This window comes from Gymnodraco acuticeps, unplaced genomic scaffold (genome assembly GCF_902827175.1).
Source record: "Gymnodraco acuticeps unplaced genomic scaffold, fGymAcu1.1, whole genome shotgun sequence".
Classification (NCBI taxonomy): domain Eukaryota; kingdom Metazoa; phylum Chordata; class Actinopteri; order Perciformes; family Bathydraconidae; genus Gymnodraco; species Gymnodraco acuticeps.
The window spans coordinates 10,299,083-10,324,446 of NW_022990238.1; the positions used below are offsets into that span (position 1 = coordinate 10,299,083).

A 25,364-nucleotide genomic window follows, 5' to 3' on the forward strand; every position below is an offset into this window, starting at 1 on the left:
TAAAGTTTGACGTCTGTATCTAGGCAAGGCAAGTTTATTTATATAGCACCTTTCAACACAAGGCAATTCAAGGTGCTTTACAAAAATGAAAGACATTCAGAAAAAGGCATTAACAATATGACTGATCCCTTTCTTTAAGGTTCCTCCGAACATGAGCTGTGTACGCTTGTATGGCACATACGCCCCGAGCAGCATACACAGAGAAAACTAGCCAGGACATCTAGATTTCTGGCTCATATGAGAAAAAGTAATTTAAGAAAAAAAGCCATACAAATATTTCTATTGTAGAATTAAATACATTTTATTATTAAAGAAATGATCAAAAAACAATTGTGTGTGTCTGTCTGACCTGGTGTCCTTGCTGAGCAGCGAGCTGATGAAGTGTTTGGCCTCGTCTGTAATCTCATCAAAGCTCTCCTCATCAAACTCCCACTGGGCAGCTGTGACCAAGGAGAGGGTCTCCACATCGTTGTTACCCTGGAATGGAGACTCACCACTGAGTCTGAGGAGCAGAGAGAAAAAACATTATACTCACGGTTTCAACCTAAATCCACTAGGTGGCATTATAAGTCATTCAAAAAGCTGCAGCCTCATCATGACAAACATCAGCCCAGTCCTATCAGTCGAATATGTTCTATTAAGTTGTTATCAGAAGTTTGTTGATTAAGGGCCTTTTTATTATTCAGATTATACCAATTATTTGTTTTTTTGCTAAGAGATGGATGAGTAGTTTAATTAACTCATAAGGACCCACCGTTACACAGGTGTCACATGACCTTTACATGTTCTAGAAAGTTCCTTAGACAGCTTTAGCCTTTATTTTATCTCATGAAGTCCCTAAGCGACACGCACTGAACAGTTTGGTGGGTCATGGTCCAGGACATGTGATTTTGTGTTCCCATGACAACTTGTCCAAGATGTCCATGTGCCAGAACTAGCTTGTTTTTTGTTGCTAAAGGTAAAATTCAAGCCATTTAAGAATTAAAATGCTCACATAACATGTCCTTTATTACATTTAACCTGTTTTGGAAACATTTCTTCATCAAATTGATATGAAACAAACATCGCTGTGACACTGATGTCACATCGGGACTTTAACCCTAAACATTCACAGTAAACCCGGAGGGACATATATGTACAATTAGAAATATTATGATCTGCTCAGTTAATTTAGCTGATTCAATTATATTGAGTTAATATATTCTTTATTCTTCAATTCAAAGAATGTTCAAACTAATTTAAACCAAAAAATCTTCCTCCTTAATTAAGTTATAAATAACAGTTACTTTACCATTAAAGCCCAATTTGACATATATGTCACTTTTCAGATATTTGACACTAGGGGGGGGTTTCTTGTCAGAAATGTGTTATTGGTGGTCTATTTAGTCTAAATTATGTTCCCCTTAATTTCCCCAAAAGTAGAAATGGGTCCGGGTTCTTATGACCAGTCTTGTGTCCATACCGTTAATGAAGCCACTCTCAGCAACAGGTTAGCTTAGCACAAAGACTTGAAAGAGCTAGTTTTTCCCTGTGCAAAGGTAACAAAATCCAACTCTGCACCTAAGGTGAGTTTCCGAAATGTCAAACTAAATGTAGAAAGAGCCATGGGAGGGGCAGTGGGACTCACAATATGTAGCAGATGACTCCTATGCTCCACATGTCAGTGAACAAACACACAGGCTCATAGTTGATCACTTCAGGTGCCACAAACTCTGGAGTCCCATGCATCACCTTCAGTGGTGTGTCCCCTTCTGTTGAACATAAATCACATAATTATGCCTCCACACCGGCGGCATTATGTTTGACAACTATCCTGACTGTCCGTACCATTCTTGTGAATGCAATACCTCTGAAAAGCCTTCAGGGAATTTATTTACATTTTAAACATTTAAGGGTGTAGATTACATTTTGGTGGTCAAAGGTCACTTTGACCTCATTCCATCCCTTATCGTAAACATGATAACTCAGGAATGCATGGAAGGAATTTCTTCAAATGATATATCCACTTGGATTCAAGGATTATGATTTAGTGTTCAAAGACCTAATGTGCATATTATGACAATTTGACGATGGCCAAAAAAGTGATGACATTTTGGACAGACATTCACATACCAATCTTGCAGGCTAATCCGAAGTCAATGATCTTCACGGAGGTGCCAGTGGTGTCAACACACACAATGTTTTCAGGTTTCATGTCCAGATGGACAATGTTCTGCTGATGCATGAAGGCAATCCCCTCCAGGATCTGCTGCATGTAGCGCACACTAGCAAGCTCAGTGTGCACAAAACTGTCGTCCACAATGCGTTCAAACAGTTCCCCGCCTGCGATACTGCAGACACACAAACAACAGCCACAGTATTGTTATACTTCATTTTCTTTGTATGCAACAAGAATTTGCAGGTTTCCAACAACGATCGACTCTCACGATGATACTCACAACTCCATGACCATGACCATTTCAGGCTTGTGGTCGTATGCTGCGAGACACTGCACCAGTTGGGGGTGGTGGAGGAAGTTCATCAGCTCTATCTCCTTACGAGCAGCCTCCCTCTCCTTGGCACGTCGACCTTTGTAGAACTTCCCTGCACACACACGTCCCGTTTCCTTGTGGGTTAACTTGAACACCAGGCCGAACTTTCCCCTAATGAAGAAACACGTTTATTTTGTTATCTCTGAGACCATAAATCAAAAGGTGAATGTTAAACAATACTTCATCTGAGATCTGTTATTGTTGCATTCCTTAATCTGTCAAAGGAGAAAAACGCCCAACATTTCTCACCATTGAAATCAATGTTGTTGTTTATAGATAGAATCATGTTTCTGCATGCATTTTAATCATCGCTCTGTTGTACTTGGCTGATTTCCCCAAATCCACGAGGTCACCAGCTACCAAAGAAATGTTTGTGTTCAAGCTAATTGGATAAAACATGTTTGAGCCTGACGGATACTCACATTCCCAGTTTCTCCTGCAAACTGTAGTGATCTGTGACTTTGTGTGAAGAGTCAACAGTGACACAGGAGAACGCTTGAGGGGTTTCTTCTTCTTGTGGTTTATCTAAATACACAGACAAAGGCACAACAGCTGTAATAAAAGCCTCAATAATTGGGCTCTAGATTTTGTGGTATGAGTAACACACGTTGCCTCACCATTCTGCTCCATCCTAACTACTGGTGACACTGGTCCTGGCTCACTGACTCCCACTGCGTTGTAGGCCCTCACTCTGAAGCAGTACTCCTGTTGAGGCAGCAGACCTGAGCACACTTTGTATGAGGTACTCTTACACTGGGCGGTGAGCTCGGCCCAATCCCCAGGATCAACACGTCCCTGGTTCTTCACTTCAACCACATAACCTAGGACAGCACTGCCTCCGTCGTAGCAGGGGCCGGACCAGGAGAGCACGAGGCTGCTGGGAGAGACGAGGGAGATCACGGGACAGGAGGCCGGAGGCTGGGGGGGCTCTGGTTGGATGACGGTAAAATGAAGGGTCAGGTAAATGCAAACTTATATCACTTTGTACTGACATTGCATAGTGTGTGTTGCCTTACCTATGACAGAAAGAGCAACCGTGTGTTGTGCAGAGCTCTTGCGATCCTTCACTACAACAGTGTAGCGGCCTGAGTGCTGCGGGTTAGCCTCTGCTATGACCAGTGTGCTGCTCTGATCTGTGTTTTCTGACCACAGCTCTGGACCATCCACTATCTGCAGAGTTTTTTAAAATTATTATTCAAGCCAATACAAATTATTCTTTTGAAAATATCCAATAGTTTGCAGAATAAAACAGTCACAATACATGTGAGGGCTACAAGCCTCACAAACGAACACACATCCTAAAGGTTATGCTTTTGTTTACATCAGACATACACATTGATTTGAAACTGCTTTATTTTTGCTAGATTGAGTGCATGCAATCTTGTTTAAAATATCTATTGTTAATTGTGTTGTGTGTAATCCTATTGTCTCTGTGTTGCAGCTCACCTTGCTCCTGGCAAAAGACTGAGCTGATGGAAAACACCTGCCTTTATGTGTCAGCTAATTGGACTACGCCATTCCTCTCAAACCCTGAGGGGTGTTTAAAGAGGCCACTCCATTTAAGCCACCCCTTTTTAGAGCCTCTTCCCCCTCCCTGCACGCAACAATGGACTGGCCAGTAGTGCTATACATTCCTGCAGTGTGGAGATGAGGGGGGGTATGTGAGTTGCTCTTGGGCAGAAGAGCACACAGGATGTCACCCATTTTTGTGACGTTTTGTTTATGCGTTAAATGCTAGATTGTGTCTGTTTATATCTACACCTTTTTTGTTTAAACCTAATTGATTTTATTACCCATCTTAAAACTGTACATATATTGGGTAAATCAAATCCTTATTTTTGCACCTCAACCTGCATACCTGATTTGTGCGTACCCTGGTCCTTCACAACCATCAGTTGATACATTAAATACCTTTGTAAAGGTAATTTCATTTAAAGAGGAATGTATGCTTTCAAAATCCCACACATTTTTCAAAACATTGAAACACATTATACTTATATTTTATATCTACTTATCTCTAAGACAATAAACCCTCCTTCCTCTATCCTACGGAGCCCCTAAGGCAGCGGTCCCCAACCTTTTTTGCGCCACGGACCGTTTTAATGTCAGACAATATTTTCACGGACCGGCCTTTAAGGTGTGGCGGATAAATACACAAAATAAAATGATACAACCGGCATAAAAACTGGTATTTTCATAAATATAATTTTAAACGTGAATCCACTGTGTACTCGTATGCAACTTTATTATCAGCGACCTCGGAACATCGCACCAACAACATAACATGAGTAACATCCTCTCTGTCCCCTAACACTCTCTGGTCGCTATGGTAACGTTTAAACATGCCTTCAAAATAACATACAACACAAAAACAAATATAAAGTGCATGAAAAATACAGCTCACCATAACGCTAAATCAGTGGGAGCCCTGAGCTTGTTTCTCTGCAACGAGACGGTCCCATCTGGGGGTAATGGGAGACAAGGACACCCGAAGTGTGTTGCTTATGTCCAGTCTACTCCGTAATTTTGTTTTGGTTGCTGTCACTGCAGAAAATCCCGCTTCACACAAATAGGATGTCGGAAATGGCAACAGGGTTTTCAGTGCTGTTGTGGCGATCTCAGGGTATTCTGCCGTGACTTTAATCCAGAACACCGGCAGAGTTGTTGTCTCGAACATACTTTTAAGGCCGCCGTCATTTGCGATCTCCAGCAGTTGATCTTCTTCTTGCATAGACATGCTTGATTCACCTGGTTTGTTGACAAATGGGTCGCGGATCCATTCCTTGGCAGTTCGTGGGTCTTTTGTGGTTGGGAAGTAGCGCTCGAACTCTTTTAAAAGCAAAGACAGGTGATCATGCACCATCTGGGAGAATGAAAGCTCGGGCTCAGTCTCTTCCAAAATCCCCGCGAATGTTTGAAACATGTCAAATATACCTCTGTTCACGCGCCGTCCCCACAAATCCAGTTTGGCTTTAAATGCAGCTACTTTATCTGCCAACTTGAAGACAGTTGTCATTTTCCCCTGAAGTGACAGATTGAGTTCATTGAGCAGGTTGAATATGTCGCACAAGTAAGCGAGTTTTGCGACCCATTCCTTGTCACTGAAATGTGCTGCCAGCGGTGACTTCTTTTCTGAGAGAAATCTCTGCAGCGGCTCTCGTAATTCAAACACTCTGGCCAGCGATCTCCCTTGGGATAACCATCTTATTTCTGTGTATAAGAGAAGGCGTCTGTGCTCCGCGTCCATCTCCTCACAAAGCTGCTCGAACAGGCGCGAGTTAAGGGCGTGTGCTTTGATGTGGTTAATAACTTTAACGACATCATTCAATACGCTGTTAAGTTCCGGTGGCATTTTTCGGCTAGCCAGCAATTCCCTGTGAATGACACAATGCGTAGACTCACATTCAGGTGCGACCTCCTTAATCCTAGTAGTTAAACCAGACAGCCGTCCGGTCATGGCAGCAGCTCCGTCTGTGCATATGCCGACACAAAAGGACCATTTCAGTTTTCCTGATATATAATCATCCAGCGACTTGAATAGTTCTGCGGCTGTGGTTTTGGTTGGCAACGATAGAGCACATAACATATCCTCATGCACATCCTCCTGATAAAGATATCGCACATAAACAAGTAGTATTGCCTTGTTGTCAATATCTGTAGACTCGTCAACCTGGAGTGCGTACCACGGTGATGTATTAATCCTCTCCAACAATTGTGTCTCAATGTCCTCTGCTATTTTCTCAATGCGCCGAGTGACGGTGCTAGCCGAAAGAGGCACCTGTGCTATCTTTTTAACCGCAGCCTCTCCTAGAAGTTCACGGCAAATGTCTTTAGTGGCGGGCAGGATCAATTATTCACCAATGGTGAATGGCTTCTTAGCCTTAGCAATACGGTGAGCCACCAAGTATGATGCTCTCAGTACACTCGCATTTGTTGATGTGGCGGCCCTCAGGAATTGCTTCTGTCCTTCTTGTTCATGCTTTTTTCTTTCAAAATACTCCGAAGGCTTGTCTTTTAATGCAGGGTGCTTGGTCTCCAAGTGGCGAAGCAGTTTTGAAGGCTTCATTGCCTCATTAGAGAGCCGGTTGCCGCATATTATGCAGAGCGGGCTTGGTGCGCGGGCATCACCTGTTGCGATAAATCCATATTTTAAGTAGGACTCCTGGTATTGTCTGTTAAATGCAGCTTTTTTTTTTCTTGGAAGTCGTAGGCTCTTCTTCTGTCTCCTCACTGGGCCTTTTTCCCTTCGCAAAGAAACTTTCCAAAGATGTTTGTTTTTTACTCATTTTGCTAGTTTGTGGGTTTCCTTTTAGCGGCAACGGATTAGCGGCATAGACGGATGTAACAGAGGGAATCCGGTCAGTTTTCAAAATAAAACATTGTTCAAACTCAGATAATAAATAAAACGGAAGTTATTTATTTTTTCTCTGCGGCCCGGTACCAAATGACCCACGGACCGGTACCGGTCCGCGGCCCGGGGTTTGGGGACCCCTGCCCTAAGGGACATGAACAAAAATAAAAGAGAAGAGAAAACATTTAATAAATCAGGATAACGGGTTAGTATCTCGTGCGAATGACAGTGCATACATTATTTGAGATATATTTCGAACTCGGACTTAATTTTAAGGACATTTCGCCCAGGGGTGTAGAGCTATTTGTTTAAGCACCGGATTTGCAAAACAGGACAGTCTGTAAACCAGTCTGCCTTGATCTATGAATTCCTGTCCGTGACTCTCACAGTATCTGCTGCCCACAGCTGTTTTATAGAAGGAAAACCTCCTTCACTTCATGAAATGGCTGCAGCACCAGGAGGCAGAGGGACGTGTCACTCAGCCTCTGAGAAGTGCAGCTCCACCGCGCAAAGAGCTGTGCCTTTTACACACCGTCTTCACTGTGTTTACCTTCATTAGAACAGCTAAAGAGCGACCGCAGGCCGCTACGTTTTAACCACACACACCTCTACACACATCGAACTGCCAGATTATTACGCCCTATTATTAGTTTAATGAAGGAGATGTCGGGTCACCAAGGCGCATGATATGTGTCTGTTTGTGCTCTGCTCAGCTCCGCTCTGTGTGTATGTGTCGGTCTCTCTAGAGAGAGAGAGAGAGAGAGCAGAGAGAGAGAGAGAGAGTACGTCGGGAAGAGAAGAGAGAGAGAGAGGTAGAGAAGAGAGAGAGAGAGACGAGAGAGAGAGCTCTCTCTTCTCTCTTCTCTCTCTCACACTATCATTCTCTCTCTCTCTCACTATCATTCTCTCTCTCTCTCTCTTCTCTCTCTCTCTCTCTCACTCTCTCTCTCCTCTCTCTCTATCTCTGTCCCTATAGGGCAGGGGTGGCCAACCCGCGGCTCTCGAGCCGCATGCGGCTCTTTGCCTAGTTTCATGCGGCTCTTCAGTTCATATCGAATTGTATGTGTGAGTTTTGGGGGAGAGGCACTGACTCCTGACTAGTGTTGCACTGTGTACCGATACTTGAAAGGTATACCCTGCCGTTAAAAACGTTACGATTCCTCCGTTTCATTAGTATCGGTACTTTAAGAGTGACGGGGGAAAGTACTCCGGTGAGAAAGCGCTGTTTTAATAAGAGCCGTGTGTGTTCAGCGCTCTGCTTCCACTCCCTGCACTGCAGCCGTGCCTGTAGTCCCTCCCTCTCAAGCACGCTCTAAGTCCCTCCCCTCTCTCGTGCACGCGGCCACGCGCTAGCTGCCAGAGCATGTGAGAAAACGAGAAGCATGGCTGCAAGTGGGAGTGCAGCTGCTGCTGCGCCTCGGCTTGTTGACAAAAAAGACGCCAGAAGCGACATTTTGATGTATTTTAGCTATATCTCCGACAGTGAGGGCAAGCCACGGACACCACGAGGCCTGTCTGTCAGACATGTATTAATTTGATTTAATACGAATTATTGTCCTTTATTTTATTTATTGTTCTCATTGTTTAAAAGTTTGTGTTATGGTTATGGTTCTGGTGTGAAATAAAGCACAATTACATTTAAGACTGTTTCCCTTTTTTTTAAGAAAAAGAATCGGAATCGCAATTCTTGACTTGGTATCGAAACCAAAATGTTGGTATCGTGACAACACTACTCCTGACAGTTAAACCTGATATTTAGTAGGTCTGTTAAGTATTGAATGCTGATCATTCTGACGTAATTTGGCCGCTCAAAGTTGTTTGGGCTCGGATAAAATCGCTCCGGCTCTCCCTACGTGTGTATGTGTGGTGTCAGGTGTCAGTATGAGAGGATGACAGGCGTCTAATTTTGATGTGGCCCAAGAGCCAATCACAATAATACCTGCAATGCAGTGAACCAATCACCTTTGAGGGGGGGGGAACCTATCGTTGATTAAACACTATCCAGTGTTTCCCCTACCATTGTCTTGGAGGGGCGCTGCGCCCCGCCAACGGAGCCCCGCGCCCCACATGAAATTCAAGGTGTTATATATATATATATAATTTAAAAAAAAATATATATATATATATATATATATAGCACCAAATTGCAAATAATCTATAACTACTGTCACTTTTCACATTGAACATGTGCTCTTTTATTAAATAAACTAAACGCTTTCATCTTAAATTGTGGGTTTAGTGTTTTTGACCCTAAGAAACACTGATGCATTAATCAATAACAATAATCCACAGCTCCTCTCTCTGCTCCAGAGGATTTTAAAAAAAAATATCCCAATGCCACAAAAATGCATCAGTGACGTGGTTGAAATCTTGTCTCCAGAAAACTAAAAACTGAAACAATATCAGTGACTGTGTGTTTGATGTGGCTCTTTGCAGTAACATAGAAAACATGTGGCTCTTAACCTCTGACTGGTTGGCCACCCCTGCTATAGGGGCTCCGTACTATCCCACCAAAATAATTTGCTTACATTTCATGACCAAACATACAATTAAACAGTCAAACTTTTTCCTTACTTTTACAATTAAAAAAAACACAAATATTTACATCCACTGTTAATAAAATGTCTCTGAAGGAAGTAAAAGACTAAGTGTTCCAAATAAGGAAATATTTCTAGATCATTTACATAATAATGAAATATGATCTTGCTAAATAAATGAAAATACCTGATCCTTTTTTCTGATCCAACACGACACGACAGGAGGACTGCCAGTGAAGGAACACGTCAACCTGGCAGTTTGTCCCACCTTCACCTCCAGGTGTTGTGGAGGGTTTTCAAAACGTAATGCTGGACCTTCAAAGAAGAATAGCAAAGTGAGCGTTTTGACTCGGAGCCTTGGTTAGACTGAAGGCCTTAAATGTCACACTGAAAGGAAACTATCCAGTACTGTGTCTGAGAGAGATAAAGACAGAATGAGAATGTGGTTTGTCTTGTACTATTGGACTGGGGTTGTGTTACTTCCCTCGAAACCCTTATTATTATACAGCAAACTCAGTGTCTCAACTGGAAACAAATACAAAACACAGATGATATTTTCCACACAGTACCTGGGTTTTGGAGCGTGTTCAACAATGTTAAACTAGTTCATGATAGAAGACACCTATGAGTCCCACTTGTTGTTTTCAATATATAACTAATTAGACAAATATCAAGCAAACACACAAAACACATTTTTTTCTTTTTTCTAACCACATATTAACAATAGACTAGAACAATTCCATATATGAGCATAGAGTCAACATCATCACTCAAACGGTCAGTATTCAAATACTGTGGCATCAATTTGACTGGAGACATCTGATAGGCTTTACAGTTTATCTATTTTTATCAATTGTTCCAATCCATCAAACCACCTTTTTTAAAGCAGACATATCCTATGCACTCATAACTAACATTCAGACCTTACTGTGTTCTCTTTTCAAGCCTTTATTGTTGCAGCCTACACCCTGAGGTTAAAGGTTTCCAGTGTATTGGATAACAATAGATCAGAGTTAGCCAACATTATTTCTATAAACAAAGGCTGAACAACAACAAACAAATTCCAGGGAAACCAAAACAGAATCAGAAGCAACTCACACACAGAAAAGGCTCTAATGAAAAAGTTGAATTGTCATGAACAAGCAGAAATCAGACAATATAGTATTGAATACTAAGAAATGGAAGTGTAGGTGGACGATGGAAAGTCCGATGCTTAGTCATCTGGCAGAGAAAGTAAATGAGGAAAAGACTTCTCACCTGTCGCTGAGTTGGCTCTCTTCTTTGGGATGACTTCTGCAGAGACAGATGAAGCGCAGGTAGGTTTTAGTATATGGTGGAGGTGTGGCTCTGCTGTTCTATTGCTATCTGTTCACACACTCAGCAACTTTTACTGTACTGTGCACTGTCCACTTCCCTACATGGCGCTCACTTGGGACCGAGAACTTTTAGTGGGTGTATATCATTATTGTGGAAGTCCTACATTATCCCTTCATGGCGGACGTACAGCCTGACAACCAATTACACAAGGACTGGAAATGATGCGTTTCCTACTTGTTTGAAAACCTATCATGGATGTCCGGAAGAAGTTAAAACAATGGAAAAGAGGCCTTACATGTCTTGGTGCATCAAAACATGTAAGAGAGGAAGGAAGCTGCATTGTACAGTATGTTCAATTTGGGAAATGAATGATTTACCTCTTGGACTGGAGACCGGGCTGAGCTTATCAGAGCCTGCAGTGGAAGAGCAAATAGATCCTCTGGTCTTCTGTTGCTCGTCTTTGGGAGACTGTGGTGACCTTCCATTCGGCACCATGCTCTTGGATGGAGAAGTTTGGATATTTGAGACACGACTCTGCGACCCGCAGATAGTTTCAAAGTCTGGATTGGTTTTTGGTAGAGGAAGAGAAAAAGGAAACGCAGAACACAATGAAACTCCGAACTATTTTGACCAGAGTAACTAACAGAATAAATATTCCACATCTTGCATTGCAACCTCCAAAAGGCAGAGTTTATGGGCTTCAAATTTGTATTGTAGACTTATGTTTTAATGTCCATTAGCAGTCTCCAGTGTGTCCCAGTGTCTCCCTCCTCACCTCTGACATACACAGCAGCACAACAGGAAGTCTTCCCTGCACTATTCTCTGCCAAGCACGTGTAGGCACCCGCATCTTCAGGCAAGCACTCCCGCACCACAAAACTCGTCTCCCTGCCATTAAAGGAAGGTTTTCCAAAACGGGCCACTTCACCTGACCATAGGAGGAGAAACAAATTAGAAACACTTGCATTCTCTGGCTAGGGAAATTCACGAGGAAAAGACAAGGCATGTGAAGGAAGGAAGGGCTGATATTGACAGAAGGGTTTAAAGGGGCCCTATTATGATCATTTTTGGGATTTCATAATTATATTGTATGCCTCTAATTTGACATGTTTACATGTTTTAATGTTCAAGAAGTGCTTTATTTTTCTCATACTGCAGCATCTCTTTTCACCCTCTGTATGAAACCAGAGCCCAGTCTGCTCTGATTGGTTACCGGTTTGCTCAGTTGTGGTTGGTCAACCGCTTAGAGATGTCCTGGCCCTTAGCCTATCAAGCTAAAATGTGTGCAAGGACGGACGCAAAGGACCACCATCAGCGTTTCAGCGTTTTAGACTTTAAAGACCTTTGCAGGTTTTATTTATGATAGATATCCCTCCAAATTGACAAAACATTTTGGGCTAAGTGAAGTGTAAAAAGGTGTAGAAAATGTGTCAAAAATACATCTAGAAAGTTTACATTTAGTGTAAAGGTGCAGACATGAAAACATACAGTACAATAGTCTGTTATATAAGCTTCGTTGTGTTGGGATGAGCACAAACAAAAATCAGTACATCTAAATAGGAAAAGGAGTTGATCTAAGGCAAAACTAAAGAGTTCAAGAGGTTATCTGGTAGGATAACGACCTGTTATATAAAATATGAGTTATTGACTGTATAAGGGCCTTCTACTTTAGGTCAACATCTGACCCCAATCGATAATCAAGATGTAGCAGTTTAAATTGTTCACTCACCATTGTGCAACCATGACACTTGAATAGGCTGACCTCCAGTCAGAGCCCCCCGCAGTGTGACGTCATTTCCTTCGTCCACACAGCAGTCCTGCAGCGGCTCTATGAAGACGGGCAGATCCAGGCGTTTACGAGCGGAAAGGTTAACAGACCCTGAATGTGGAGTAGAGGGGTGAAAAAAGTGAGGGGTCAGATGCACAAAGCAAGAGCAACACACACAGAGTTGTAACCCCTTGTAGACGATGCAGTTCTGTGAAGTCTTAAAACCCTTGATAAGTGTGTGTTGCTCTTCACAGAACTGCATATAGGTTTAGATAAATCATGTTTTGAATCGTCTTATTTTAGTTCTTTAACTCGCTATTTATGATATATTTATGACATCAATTTTGGCCACAAACTTTATTATAGTGTGTGTTTTTACATTAATTCATACCTTTTATCATCACACTCATACTCTTAAATTAGAAGTAACACCCGCTGGAAGTGCTACAGATGTGATGGGTGTGTATGTTCTATCCTCTCAGCTAGCCAAGCTGTTACAACACTTTTACAAACACATTTGAATTTGTTCTTCCTTCTTTCTTTCACATTAATTATAGTCTCCACTGCCCAAAAAATACCAAAGTACTGACATCAGACATCTGCTTTTGTGTTTCTTCTTTGTTTTTTTAATGCAGTAATGATATCAGAGATTAATCCTTGCTTGAAACACGGGGGATGGGTACACCAAGGATCTGCACTCCCCCTGATGTAGCGACACTTCATTCATCAAAAGCACATCATCTGCACCACAGGCTGACATTGAGTGGTATCACCAGTAAAATGCATTGTTATTAAAGAGGTCTACAGCTGTAGTAAAGTCACTTTCTGAAACATTGTGTAAAAGAGGTTATAAATACCATGCACAGTAAACTAGTTATGGTTTAACAAAATATATGTTTTAACAATCAACCTTTAGTCAGAGTTTACAATCCTCAAGTATTCAAGATAAAGCTGGAGGCAGGCACTATTCAATCAAGTGCTTTGAGTAGCACCTCAGCACACAAACAGGAGGAGGATTTTTACACCCTTGTCACATCATGACTCTTTGACCCTTCCTTTGACAAGACTTAAGCAGACCTAAAAGCTTCCACTGGCAGGTCAGTGATAACCGATAAGCTGAACTAAAGGCTTACAGGCTGCTCTTATATCATTGAAAATGGCCATGCTGAAACAAGTCTGCTTTTATCGGTTCCTGATGTTTTAACATGTAAAATATAATGTACAAGATTGTCATCTGCCAGACAAATGTGGGTCATAACATCTGCCCGATGACGATTCACACTGAAAAAAGAGTACTGTACTTTCGAGTTACTTGTATTTACTTCAATCACTCATTGTATGCAGCTTTGCATTTCTACCCCAATACATTTCAGATGGTATATTGTACTTTCTACACCACTATGCTTGCCTGACAACCTTAGTGGCTATTCTTAGTTGCCCCATCCTGTGCAGTAAATAACAAGTATCTCCAGATGTGAAATGTCTGTGATAAACTGAAGGGAGAAGTGTTTGGTAAGAGATCTGATCTGCTTTTTAATCCAAATAAATTGTTTAAAAGGCTCTTGAATCTGCTGAAAATACATTGTCACAAAGCTGAAAACAGCTTTTAGTTTAGTTTACACACAATGATGCAGCAGCAATATTAAGCCAAACCCATCATAATTATTGTACGACCATGACAGTAACTATTTTACTGCACGATAACTACTTTCGCTTTATATTGTCATTGCAAATAACACCCAGTTATACTTAAAATATTTGATATTCAGTGTGGACATGCAAAGCAATCAAGTCAAATATTTGGCCATTTCAACACAACCCTTAATATTGGCTTAGAAAAACAACAAACATAACACCAGGAGAAAATAAAAGCAAGGGTGTTTTTATAGTGCACTTTACTTTTATCAGGAGTCATCACCATGTTCAGACTTGTATATAATCAAATATGATATTTAAAACATAATTCCTAGCAATTGAGCTCTTTCCAACACAAACACACACCCTGAACGTATTAATCTCCTCTCTCTGTCACGCAGCCCTCACCAGTGTCAGGACATGTGTCTGCGATCCTGCTGTCAATAGTTCCCGGCCCATTCCCTGATGTAGGCGATGCACTGGGCTGCTTGATGTGCATCCTGAAGGTTGACACATATCGCTGTTTGCTGCCATCACCATTCATTTCTGTTCAAGAACACCCCAGGCCTCTGAGTGGAAAAACAAATAGTTCACACAGTCATTTCCCAAGCTGATTATCACACTTCCCTTCTCTGTCACTGCCTCTGCAGCTCGCTCTGTCTCTCTCTTCTGTATAACCAACACTCCCTCACACTTCTCTGCACATGTTAACCTCTTTTCTCACCCTCCCCTTATCTACACAAACTCCACCTACATCACAAATCTTTCTCTTTGCTTTGGCCTTTTTTTTTTTACGCACAACAGGCTTATCTGTCAAAGTTACTCTAATGCCAAATCTCACACCCACTGCTCAAACGCCTGTCTTTATTACCAAGGCTAATAGACACACATGGCACATAAACAAGGAAAGGCAGAAAAGAGGGAGAGTGGGAGGAAAGGGGGGAGGACTTATCTACCCGCCCAGCCAAAGGTCGTATTGTGTGCTGTTTGTCGAATGCGCTGCTGTTTATTGATTTCCCAGTTTGCCCTCTCACTTATCAATGCTGCCACTGAACTTTGTGATGTCAGTGACGCCGGCGTTGCAAAGGTTCATCTCACGCCTGTGGATTGTTAAACATGTGATTGTGAACGACAGGCTTGTAAATCCTATTCAGCTGAGGTATATCCCAGCACACACAAGGGGGCTATTACCACGGTAACAGCGTCACTTGAACAGATCCACCTGCTCCTATGGAAACCAGGGATGTCTCAAGAGGGGGCCTGCTGTTGTTCTCATGATGAACACTTGCTGTTTAGACCCTACAGATCACACAATCTGCCTTATACATTATGGGATGGGAGGACATATCAACCTCAGTGAACACAGCAGAAGCCCTCTGAGGTGATTATAACATCTCGTTCCACTCCTGTCCCAGACCCCTGAATTCCACATCAGTGATCACAGAGAAAAGCACTGTGAGGGGCTTGTTTTAGTTTCTGTCAGGGAGGAATTCCCAAATCAAACATTTACAAAAAGGCTGAACACACAGAGTCACCATTGTCAGGATGATGATTTTTATACATTCAGTTTTGGAAGTAGATTTTGGCAAAATGTGTGGAATTCCTAGCTTTTTAAATATAGCAGAAGTTATATTCAAAGTGCTGAAAGTAGCCTATAGCAACTTCTTCTTCATATCACATTCTTTCAAGTTTAATCCGCACATCATTGTTTTGATTTCACTAATTTTGTACTATAAAAAATTAGAGTTACTCAACTGATTACGAAACTATCCTAAAACTGCTGATAAAAAAAAAACTATAACCTTTTTCATACACACCTTATTAACTACCCCCATAGCCACAGGCTCCACCTTGCAAAGTTATTCAAAATCTGTCATATCTGTCAGATTATGCATGGCACCTTACACACACCGTTTGTGTGAGTGATTCAATTAAGGACTACAATCTGTTAGCTTTGGTGATAATGGACCCTGCAGGTGAAGCTAATAATTGTTTCGTTATTATGAGAAGATTGTCACAGTACCAAAGCAAATAACCATGAGCTTATGTTTATGTTTATGTTTATTAAGGATCCCCATTAGCTTTTGCTCTTGACAAAAGCTACTCTTTCTGGGGTCCGACACTTAAAACAATACAACAATAATACAACAACATTCAAGACATAATTCCTGACATCATTAACAACATCACCAATATCATCAACAATTTCCAACATCATCAACAATGTCATCCACTCTCAATATCAATCTCAACCAAGGATGAGTGCACTAGACACCCACCAGTATACAAAGCATGATATCAAATGAAATTAGGGTTCACAGCTCACAAGGGTACATGGTCATTAGTAGATGGGCCTTCAATCTCTTCTGCACATAGCTGCACATTATGATTGACACATTACCTCATGAGGTCTGACTCAAAGCTCTAAATCAGGGGTTCCCAACCTTTATTGTGCCAAGGACCGGCAGATACATTAAAAAAAATCGCGGACCAGTTGTCAATTTTAACTGATTTTAATATTTACTCACCAGCAGGTAGCAACAGAGGCTAATTGTATGTAACAGCCTGAACAAATACTAGAACAATATGCATCCAAAACATATTAACAACGTTTAAAAAAGAACCGGTGTCGTTTTTTGGTTTTTCGGAAAAACGGAAAACCAAAAAACCGACGTTATTCAGTTTTTAAACCAAAACGGGAAAACAGATAAATCAACGTTTTCGTTTTGTTTGTATGATTTACGGATAATCCAGTGATGGGTGTAACTGTCTTCACTTTCTGTTGTTCATTTGTTTCCACGTTGTATTTTTGGTTCCTACCTTTTATGTGCAACATTATTAGAGGCGGAACTAATCTGCTGTGTTTTATGATACACCTGTTTAATCGACGCACTGGATAGTTGCAACGGCAGAGCAACGCAGGACGTTAAAGGAAAACTAAGGAAACCAAGGGAAAATGCATATAAACTAAAGTTATCAGCCCCTCTAGGTGACTAGCAGCCTACGAGGTACGTTTTCGTGCTGGTTGTTTGTGTAATTGTGTGCTGTTGAGCTGCAGGTTTGTGTATGTATATATGCTATGCGCTAGCTTGTGCTACATGCTATTGTTAGCTTGTGCTACTTGCTGTGTGGGATATGTGCGCCGTTTATTGTATAATTGGCGGCATTAACTGTGATGACATATGCATATATTACATATTTATTTATTGTTTACCTTTTATATATTTGTTGTCTTACAACCCAGTTATCACGGGTTGGAATAGGTCCCACAAGAATAAACCCCGTATTTAATCAAGACCTCAGCCTCGTGTCATTTACTGGAGGGAGCTACAGTGAGAACTCGACTGCTCCGCATGAGTAGACGAGTATAACGGCGCCAGACGGCAGCGATCCATGGACGGCACGGGACATCTCCGTCGCAGCGTGTGCATCTGTAGCAGCCATCTACACAGCAGCACAAGATCCAACTATTTCTGGAAGGTCCAGGTGTTTTAGTGTAAATGTAGGTGCAACAAAGAGACTTTAAAGTGCCATACAAAGAAAATGGGACATTTGCATCGTTCATATACTCTGTGTTAATATGATTTACTTACCTTTCTAATGGAAGTTAAAGGTTGTTAATATTGATTTGTGTATTAAGATATCTGCAGTAAGTATTTGCAGACTAAGTAACACAGTACATTTAAAGGACAATATCTTTCAAGTAATAAGTGTTAAAGAAATGTACCAAGTTTTTTGTTGTTTGCTGATATCATTATCACTTGTAATTTTCATTTAAATAAGACTCAATAGCTGCGTATAAGCTTAAGATAACTCAAAGCTAATATCTAAATTGGCTAACTACTTAGCTTTAAAGATAATTAAATATTAGAGTTAAAAACAAACTTAAGTAAACAAGTAAAATGTCAGATGTTGAGTCTTACACTAAGAGTGATGAAGTGAGTGTAGTAGAAAATGAGCAACCACAGGCAACTGAAGATCTAAAAATGAGTCACACAAGAGCCACAAAGGAGCCAAAGAGTCCGGAAGTTAACGGAAAAGGGCCAAGAACTGCATGATGAGCAAGTAACAAGGCTTGTACACCGTTTCAGTGTGAGCTACAAAAGGTGGAAAGATATCACAAAGGAAGCCAAACAAGCGCTAAGTGGTCAATGCTCTAATGATCTGCTGCATGAATACATCACTAAGGTAAGGAAGACCTCCAATGATGTGAATATTGCTTATGAGGAGTTGAGGCTCATTGACATTCCCGACCATGAAACACGTCGCAGAGAAGACACCTGTGAAGCCGTTACAAAGACAACCATTGAGACTGCAAGAGAACGAATGGACACAAGAAAGGACAAAAGTCATGAGGAAGAAGAAATTGGTAAAAACCAGACAGTCTGTATGCAAATCTGTTGCCTCTGTTAAGAGAAGTAATGGCTCTCATGGCACCAGGTCCTCGACTCATTATCGTAGCAACTCGAGAGCCACATCAAGAAGTTCATTCCTCTCTTCTATCAAAAGACAAGAAGCCGCTGCTGAAATTGCTGCAAATGAAGCGACTTTAGAAGTAATGCTAGAACAGGAACAACAGATCGAAGAACTTGGTATACTGGAGGCTGAAGCTGCTCAGTTAAGAGCCAAACAGATTGCTGAAGCTGCTCAGTTAACAGCCAAACAGGAGGCAGAAAATGCTGAGAGGCAAAGAGAGTTACAAGCCAAGCGCAGACAACTAGAGCGATTAGAAACAGTAAATAAGCTAAAAGATGCAAAGGCGAGACATCAAGTATATGAACAGAATGCATGCTCAGACGAAGAAATTAGCGAGCTGCTCCATCAACATGTTCCTCTGGTTGTGAAAGAAAAACTCAAGCATAAAAGCAGTGAACTGCAAAACCACTCACCACCTCAAGCTGCAACACAACAAAAACAAGAAGACAGTACTTCAGCTCTTATCAGAGCTCTTGCAGAGTCCATCAGTGCAAGTCGTCTACCTGTACCTGAACCTATGGTTCTGGAAGGTCTCCTTTCGTACACTCGTTGACAGGAAAAACATCCCAGCTGAAGAAAAGATATACTATCTAAGAAAGTATGTGGGTGGACCTGCCAAGAAGGCCATAGAGAGCTACTTCCTGCTAGGCACAGAGTCAGCCTATCATTCCGCGTGGACCATCCTAGAAGAGAGGTACGGTAATCCTTTCCTCATTGCTAAGGCCTACAGAGATAAGCTTGATGCATGGCCCAAGATAAGTTCCAAAGACAGTGTAGAACTTCAAGAGCTCTCTGACTTCCTTCGCAGCTGTGAGGCTGCCATGTCACAGATCAAAGGACTTGAGGTACTTAACGACTGCAACGAAAACCAAAAGATGCTTGCTAAACTTCCAGACTGGTTGACCTCAAGTTGGAACAGAAAGGTCACAGAAATGGAAGAACAAAATCACGCGTTCCCAACCTTCAGCCAGTTTGTTAAATGTATCACACGTGAAGCCAAAATAGCTTGCAACCCAATAACATCTCTCCATGCTCTAAAATCAAGAGAAAGCAAAAAAGGCAAGATTTTAACGAACAGAAGTCCTGTATCAAACGTATTGACTACAGAGACAAATGAAACAGCAGACGCCACAAACGGTCTTTTCTGTGAGAAGACAGGACACGGTCTGCACAAATGTTACAAATTCAGGAATGAGACAATCTCTGAGCGAGTCAAGTTTGTTCAAGAAAATAAGTTGTGCTTTGGCTGTTTAAAATCTGGCCATCGCTCAAAGGAATGTAAAAACAGAAAGATGTGCGAAACATGCGAAAAGGGACATCCAACTTGTCTCCACGACAATCGCACCAGAGAAGAAAGAATGTCAACAAACCATGATGGTGCAAGAGAAAGCACAATGGAACGTCCACAAGGTAAAGCGGCAAGCACACCACATGAGGCAACATCCAATACAGTCTTCCAGAATGTTAAGGTCCCCCATACATCCACAATCGTTCCAGTGTGGGTGTCAGCCACAAGTGAGCCACATAGGGAAATACTTGTGTATGCACTCCTCGATACACAGAGTGACACAAGCTTTATCCTTGAAGAAACGGCAAAGGCTCTTCACACAAATAATGAAACAGTGCAGCTAAAGCTCTCCACAATGGCTTCAAGAAAACAGTCGTGTCATGCAGGAAGCTAACTGGTCTCCAAGTGAGAGGAATCTACTCGGACAGGATAATACCTCTGCCAGTAACCTACTCAAGAGAATTCATCCCAGCAAACGGAGAACATATTCCCACACCAGAGACTGCGAAAGCATGGCCTCATCTTGAACACCTCGCAGATGAGATCGCTCCTCAGCAAAGCTGTGATGTTGGCCTGCTTATCGGCTACAACTGTTCCCAAGCTCTCGTCCCAAGAGAAGTGGTGCCTGGTGAAGGAAACCAGCCCTTTGCACAGAGAACAGATTTGGGCTGGAGTGTTGTCGGCTTTGGCAATCCCTGTCTCGACATTTGAGATATGATTGGAGTAAGTCACCAGGTATCCGTGAAGCAAGTGGTACCAAGTCTCCAGTCTTCAAACCTCCCAAGGGAAGTACACTACGTCTGTAGAACACAGATTAAGGAAGTCTCACCTGCAGATGTCGTCGAGGTGCTGGAATCTGACTTTGTCGAAAGAGCTTCTGAAGATAACCCTGCAGATCAGGCCTCCAAAGGTCTCACAGCACAGCAACTTCAAGCCTCAAATTGGTTCACAGGCCCAGACCAGGGTTTCCGTTAGCCGGTAATTACCGGTTTTTAGCTGGTAACATTTATTAAAAACCGGTAAATTCAAAACCTGCCGGTCAAAATGTCTGGTAATAATTAGGGAGGCTCCGATAGATCGGCCGCCGGTCATTATCGGCCGATATTCACTCTTAATAGTTTGATCGGTGCTCTCTATAAAGGACGATCAGGAGAGCTGGATCTGATCGATATGGACATAAACGCGAGTGAAGTATAACCGGACACGAGAGAGAGATCAGATCAGCTGCTGAGTCTGACAGAGACACGCAGCTCTGCATGATCACCTGAAGCCCCGCCTCTGTTTAGCGAGCTGCATGAGAAACTGACGGGCTGTCAGGAGAGAGGGAGGGAGAGGGAAAAGAGAGCATCCGTTTCTCCCGTGTTATTATTCAAAGTTGATGTAAACTTTTGAATAATGTACTTCATCTACTACAAGTAGTTTGTTTGAATGTAATAATTATGTTGTTTGTTGTTTGTGGAATCATTTATTGGAAAATGAATCGGAATTTTTCGATCTGTTACGATTATAAACTGAAGCAATATAAAAACGAGCCCCATTAACTGAGTTTTAAACATCAGCATATCTGCTCATAGTCCGGTAATTACCTGCTAACGGAAACTCTGCTACACAACTCTTATTATTATTAGTGAAATATGACCGGTAAGTTTCAAATTTGTCCGATAAAATTAATTCTGCCCGGACATTTGACCGGCGAGAAAAAATCCTAGCGGAAACCCTGGCCCAGACCTACTTTGGCAGAAAGAGCTACCAAGTGGAGAAGTCAAGGTGGGAGAGATCGTGAGTAGTGACCCAGAGCTTAAGAAGGCCCAGGTTCATGATACCCAGGCAAACGAAGTAAAGTCGCTACTAGATCACCTTCACAAATTCTCAGACTGGTCAAGAGTGGTTAAAGCCTTTGCCAGACTCAAGCGCCTTGCAAAGGAAATGAAAGGTCTCAAGCCAAGGTCCTGTGAAGCCACACGCTTAGAGGAGAGGAGAGAAGCAGAGCTGACCATAATCAAGATGGTTCAAGAAGCAACACTCTCTCAAGAAATAAAGTGCCTTCAGCAGCATAAGGAGTACCATCTCCAACAAAGACCAAAGTGGATCAAGGACCGCAGAAACGTCAAGGTAAATGACGTTGTCATTCTGCAAGACAACACTATACCACGTGGCCAATGGAAGCTGGCCAGGGTTGTGGAAGTGTACCCAGGAGGGGATGGAAGAGTGAGAAGGCTCAAGCTGCTTATCAGCGACTCTACCCTGGATGTAAAGGGAAAGCGCCTCGCTACACCGGTCGTTGTTGTTGGAAGCAGACTAAGACTCAGTTACTCTCACTCACACTCTGCACTTAATAGGTCTAAAACGAAATAGTTAGTTTTACATTAATGTATATCGGTTTTTCTAAAAATGTTATGGAAATCACAGGTGATTTGGTGGGAGTGTAACTGTCTTCACTTTCTGTTGTTCATTTGTTTCCACGTTGTTCATGAAGCCTTATCTAAGCTAGATCCTAAGAAACCGGCTGGCCCGGACAACGTAGAACCTTTCTTTTTAAAGATAGCTGCAGATTTTATTGCTCTTCCTCTTACTACTCTTTTTAACCTCTCCCTCAGCACAAATGCAATTCCAAAAGTATGGAAGTCAGCTTATGTCTTGCCTTTACTAAAAGGAGGGGAGGCAACTATTTGAAATAACTATAGGCCAATCTCTAAATTGTCAGTTCTGGCGAAGGTGCTCGAATGCCTAGTGAGTGAACAGGTAAAGGAGTTTTTATGTAAAAATGATATCCTGTCTAAACATCAGTCAGGCTTCAGAAAACAACATAGCACCATCACTGCCACAATGAAAGTGGTGAATGACATTACGAGTATTTTAGACAATAAGCAGAGTTGTGCAGCTCTATTTATTGACCTTTCCAAAGCGTTTGATACCGTCGATCATCGCATCTTAAAGCAGAGGCTACTCAGTATCGGCATATCCAGCCATGCAGTGGGTTGGTTTGTGAACTACCTCTCTGAAATGTCCCAATGTGTTCACTTTGATGGGCTGTCTTCTGAGTGGTTAAACATTGCTAATGGTGTTCCTCAAGGTTCTGTTTTAGGTCCACTTTTATTCTCCATATATATCAACAGTTTAGTTGAAAATGTGGATGATGCTACTTTACATTTTTATGCTGATGATACCGTGATGTATTGTGCAGGTCCCTCCATTAAGGAGGCTGGTGTTAAATTACAGGCTGTTTTTAACATTATTCAGACTCAGCTTGCTGAACTTAAGCTTATTTTAAATGTTGATAAAAACCAAGTTAATGCTATTTTCAAAAGCTAAAAAGACACCAGAGCCTGTTTTGGATATTGTTACTATGCAAGGACAAGTACTTGAAGTGGTTACCAGTTATAAATACCTAGGTATCTGGCTTGATGATTGTCTTACTTTTAAACTTCATGTCAATAACCTGCTTAAAAAGCTGAGGGTTAGACTAGGTTTCTTTTTCAGAAACAAGTCCTGTTTCTCTTTTGAAGCCAGGAAAAGGCTAGTCACTGTGACCTTTTTACCTGTGCTGGACTATGGTGATTTGATCTATATGAATGCACCTGCCCATTGCCTGGAAAAGTTAGATGCCGCCTATCACTGTGCCCTGAGATTTGTTACTAACTGTAAAGCACTTACTCATCACTGTACCCTGTATGCCAAGGCAGGTCTGCCTTCACTAACTGTACGGAGGCTCAGTCATTGGTACATGTTCATTTACAAAGCCATGTTGGGTAAACTACCTTTTTATATCTGCTCTCTGATCTCTCGATGAATTGAAAGTACATATTGCCTGAGATCTCATGATGTTGTTTTATTAAATGTGCCAAGTGCTAGGACTGTCTTAGGGAAGAAAGCTTTTAGTTGTGCAGCTCCACTAAATTGGAACAGTCTGCAAACATGTTTAAAACTGAGCACTTTGGTTCCCCTGCATCATTTTAAAACTCGGCTGGGTGACATGCTGTTTGATACTCATGGTACCTGTCACTGTAAATAGAGTTTGTAAACTGTACCCTGTACATTATGTTGTATGTCATCCTTATTGTTGTTCTGTTGTTTTTATGTTACATGTGTAACTAATGTCCTGCAGGTCACCCTTGAAAAAGAGATCTTTTGATCTCAAGGGGCTTCACCTGGTTAAATAAAGGCTACAAACAAACGTTGTATTTTTGGTTCCTACCTTTTATGTACAACATTATTAGAGGCGGAACTAATCTGCTGTGTTTTGTGTTACACCTGTTTAATCGACGCACTGGATAGTTGCAACGGCAGAGCAACGCAGGACGTTAAAGGAAAACTAAGGAAACCAAGGGAAAATGCATATAAAGTTATCAGCCCCTCTAGGTGACTAGCAGCCTACGAGGTACGTTTTCGTGCTGGTTGTTTGTGTAATTGTGTGCGGTTGAGCTGCAGGTTTGTGTATGTATGCTATGCGCTAGCTTGTGCTACATGCTATTGTTAGCTTGTGCTACTTGCTGTGTGGGATATGTGCGCCGTTTATTGTATAATTGGCGGCATTAACAGTGATGACATATGCATATATTACATATTTATTTATTGTTTACCTTTTATATATTTGTTGTCTTACAACCCAGTTCTCACGGGTTGGAATAGGTCCCACAAGAATAAACCCCGTATTTAATCAAGACCTCAGCCTCGTGTCATTTACTGGAGGGAGCTACAGTGGGAACACGAGGAGAAGGCGCATTATTGTGTGTGTGTGTGTGTGTGTGTGTGTGTGTGTGTCATTTGTTTTGAGAACATATTATGATAGTGACGTTCGTTCCGGTGCACGTCCGACAGCATTTAGCACTACATCGAGATTAAGATTAAACTAATTTATTTTGGGAACACCCGCATATAGGCTACCTATGGAGTTAGCCAGATGTGTGTAAATTACTGTTCATGGTCATTTGAAAACAAATGCCGGTGTCGGACAGACACAAACACAGAGCTGAGCAGAGCATACACACACACACATCATGCGCCTTGGTGACTGGACATCTCCTTCATAAAACTAATAAAAGGGGGAGTAATCGGGCAGTTCGATGTGTGTGTGGTTAACACGTAGCGGCCTGCAGTCACTCGCTGTTTTGATGAAGTTAAACACAGCGAAGGCGGTGCGTAAAAAGGCACAGCTCTCGGCGCACTGGTGCTGCACTTCTCAGAGGCGGAGTTACACGTCCCGCTGCCTCCTGATGCTGCAGCCATTTCATGAAGTGAAGGAGGTTTTCCTTCTATAAAACAGGTGCGGGCAGGCAGCAGATACCGTGAGAGTCCCGGACATGAATTCATAGATCAAGGCAGACTGGTTTACTCTCCTGTTTTGCCAATCCGGTGCTTAAACAAAGGCAAGGCAAGGCAAGTTTATTTATAGCACTTTTCAACACAAGGCAATTCAAAATGCTTTACAAAAAATGAAAGACATTAAGAAAATGGCTTTTAA

At 41.9% G+C, this 25,364-nt stretch overlaps 1 protein-coding gene and 1 long non-coding RNA gene across 3 annotated transcripts in view; one reads left to right on the plus strand and one right to left on the minus strand.

Annotated features, from left to right (window-relative positions):
* Positions 1-25,364, minus strand: part of mylk5 (myosin, light chain kinase 5) — a 46,087-nt gene that overhangs the window by 4,952 nt on the left and 15,771 nt on the right. The window contains exons 2-14 of one of the 2 annotated variants that reach the window (XM_034219746.1): positions 14,548-14,708; positions 12,466-12,615; positions 11,512-11,664; positions 11,114-11,296; positions 10,677-10,712; positions 9,607-9,734; positions 3,548-3,701; positions 3,149-3,460; positions 2,954-3,056; positions 2,439-2,642; positions 2,113-2,330; positions 1,628-1,751; positions 350-502 (exon numbers count right to left, since the gene is read on the minus strand). In XM_034219746.1, coding sequence (XP_034075637.1) covers positions 350-502; positions 1,628-1,751; positions 2,113-2,330; positions 2,439-2,642; positions 2,954-3,056; positions 3,149-3,460; positions 3,548-3,701; positions 9,607-9,734; positions 10,677-10,712; positions 11,114-11,296; positions 11,512-11,664; positions 12,466-12,615; positions 14,548-14,683 — 2,054 coding nt within the window. In that variant the 5' untranslated portion in view covers positions 14,684-14,708. The remainder of the gene's footprint in view (positions 1-349; positions 503-1,627; positions 1,752-2,112; positions 2,331-2,438; positions 2,643-2,953; positions 3,057-3,148; positions 3,461-3,547; positions 3,702-9,606; positions 9,735-10,676; positions 10,713-11,113; positions 11,297-11,511; positions 11,665-12,465; positions 12,616-14,547; positions 14,709-25,364) is intronic. The other variant, XM_034219747.1, reaches the window with a different exon arrangement.
* LOC117548446 lies at positions 24,121-24,566 on the plus strand. Its single transcript, XR_004569335.1, has 2 exons — positions 24,121-24,281; positions 24,514-24,566. It is a non-coding gene; the product is annotated as an uncharacterized LOC117548446 (long non-coding RNA).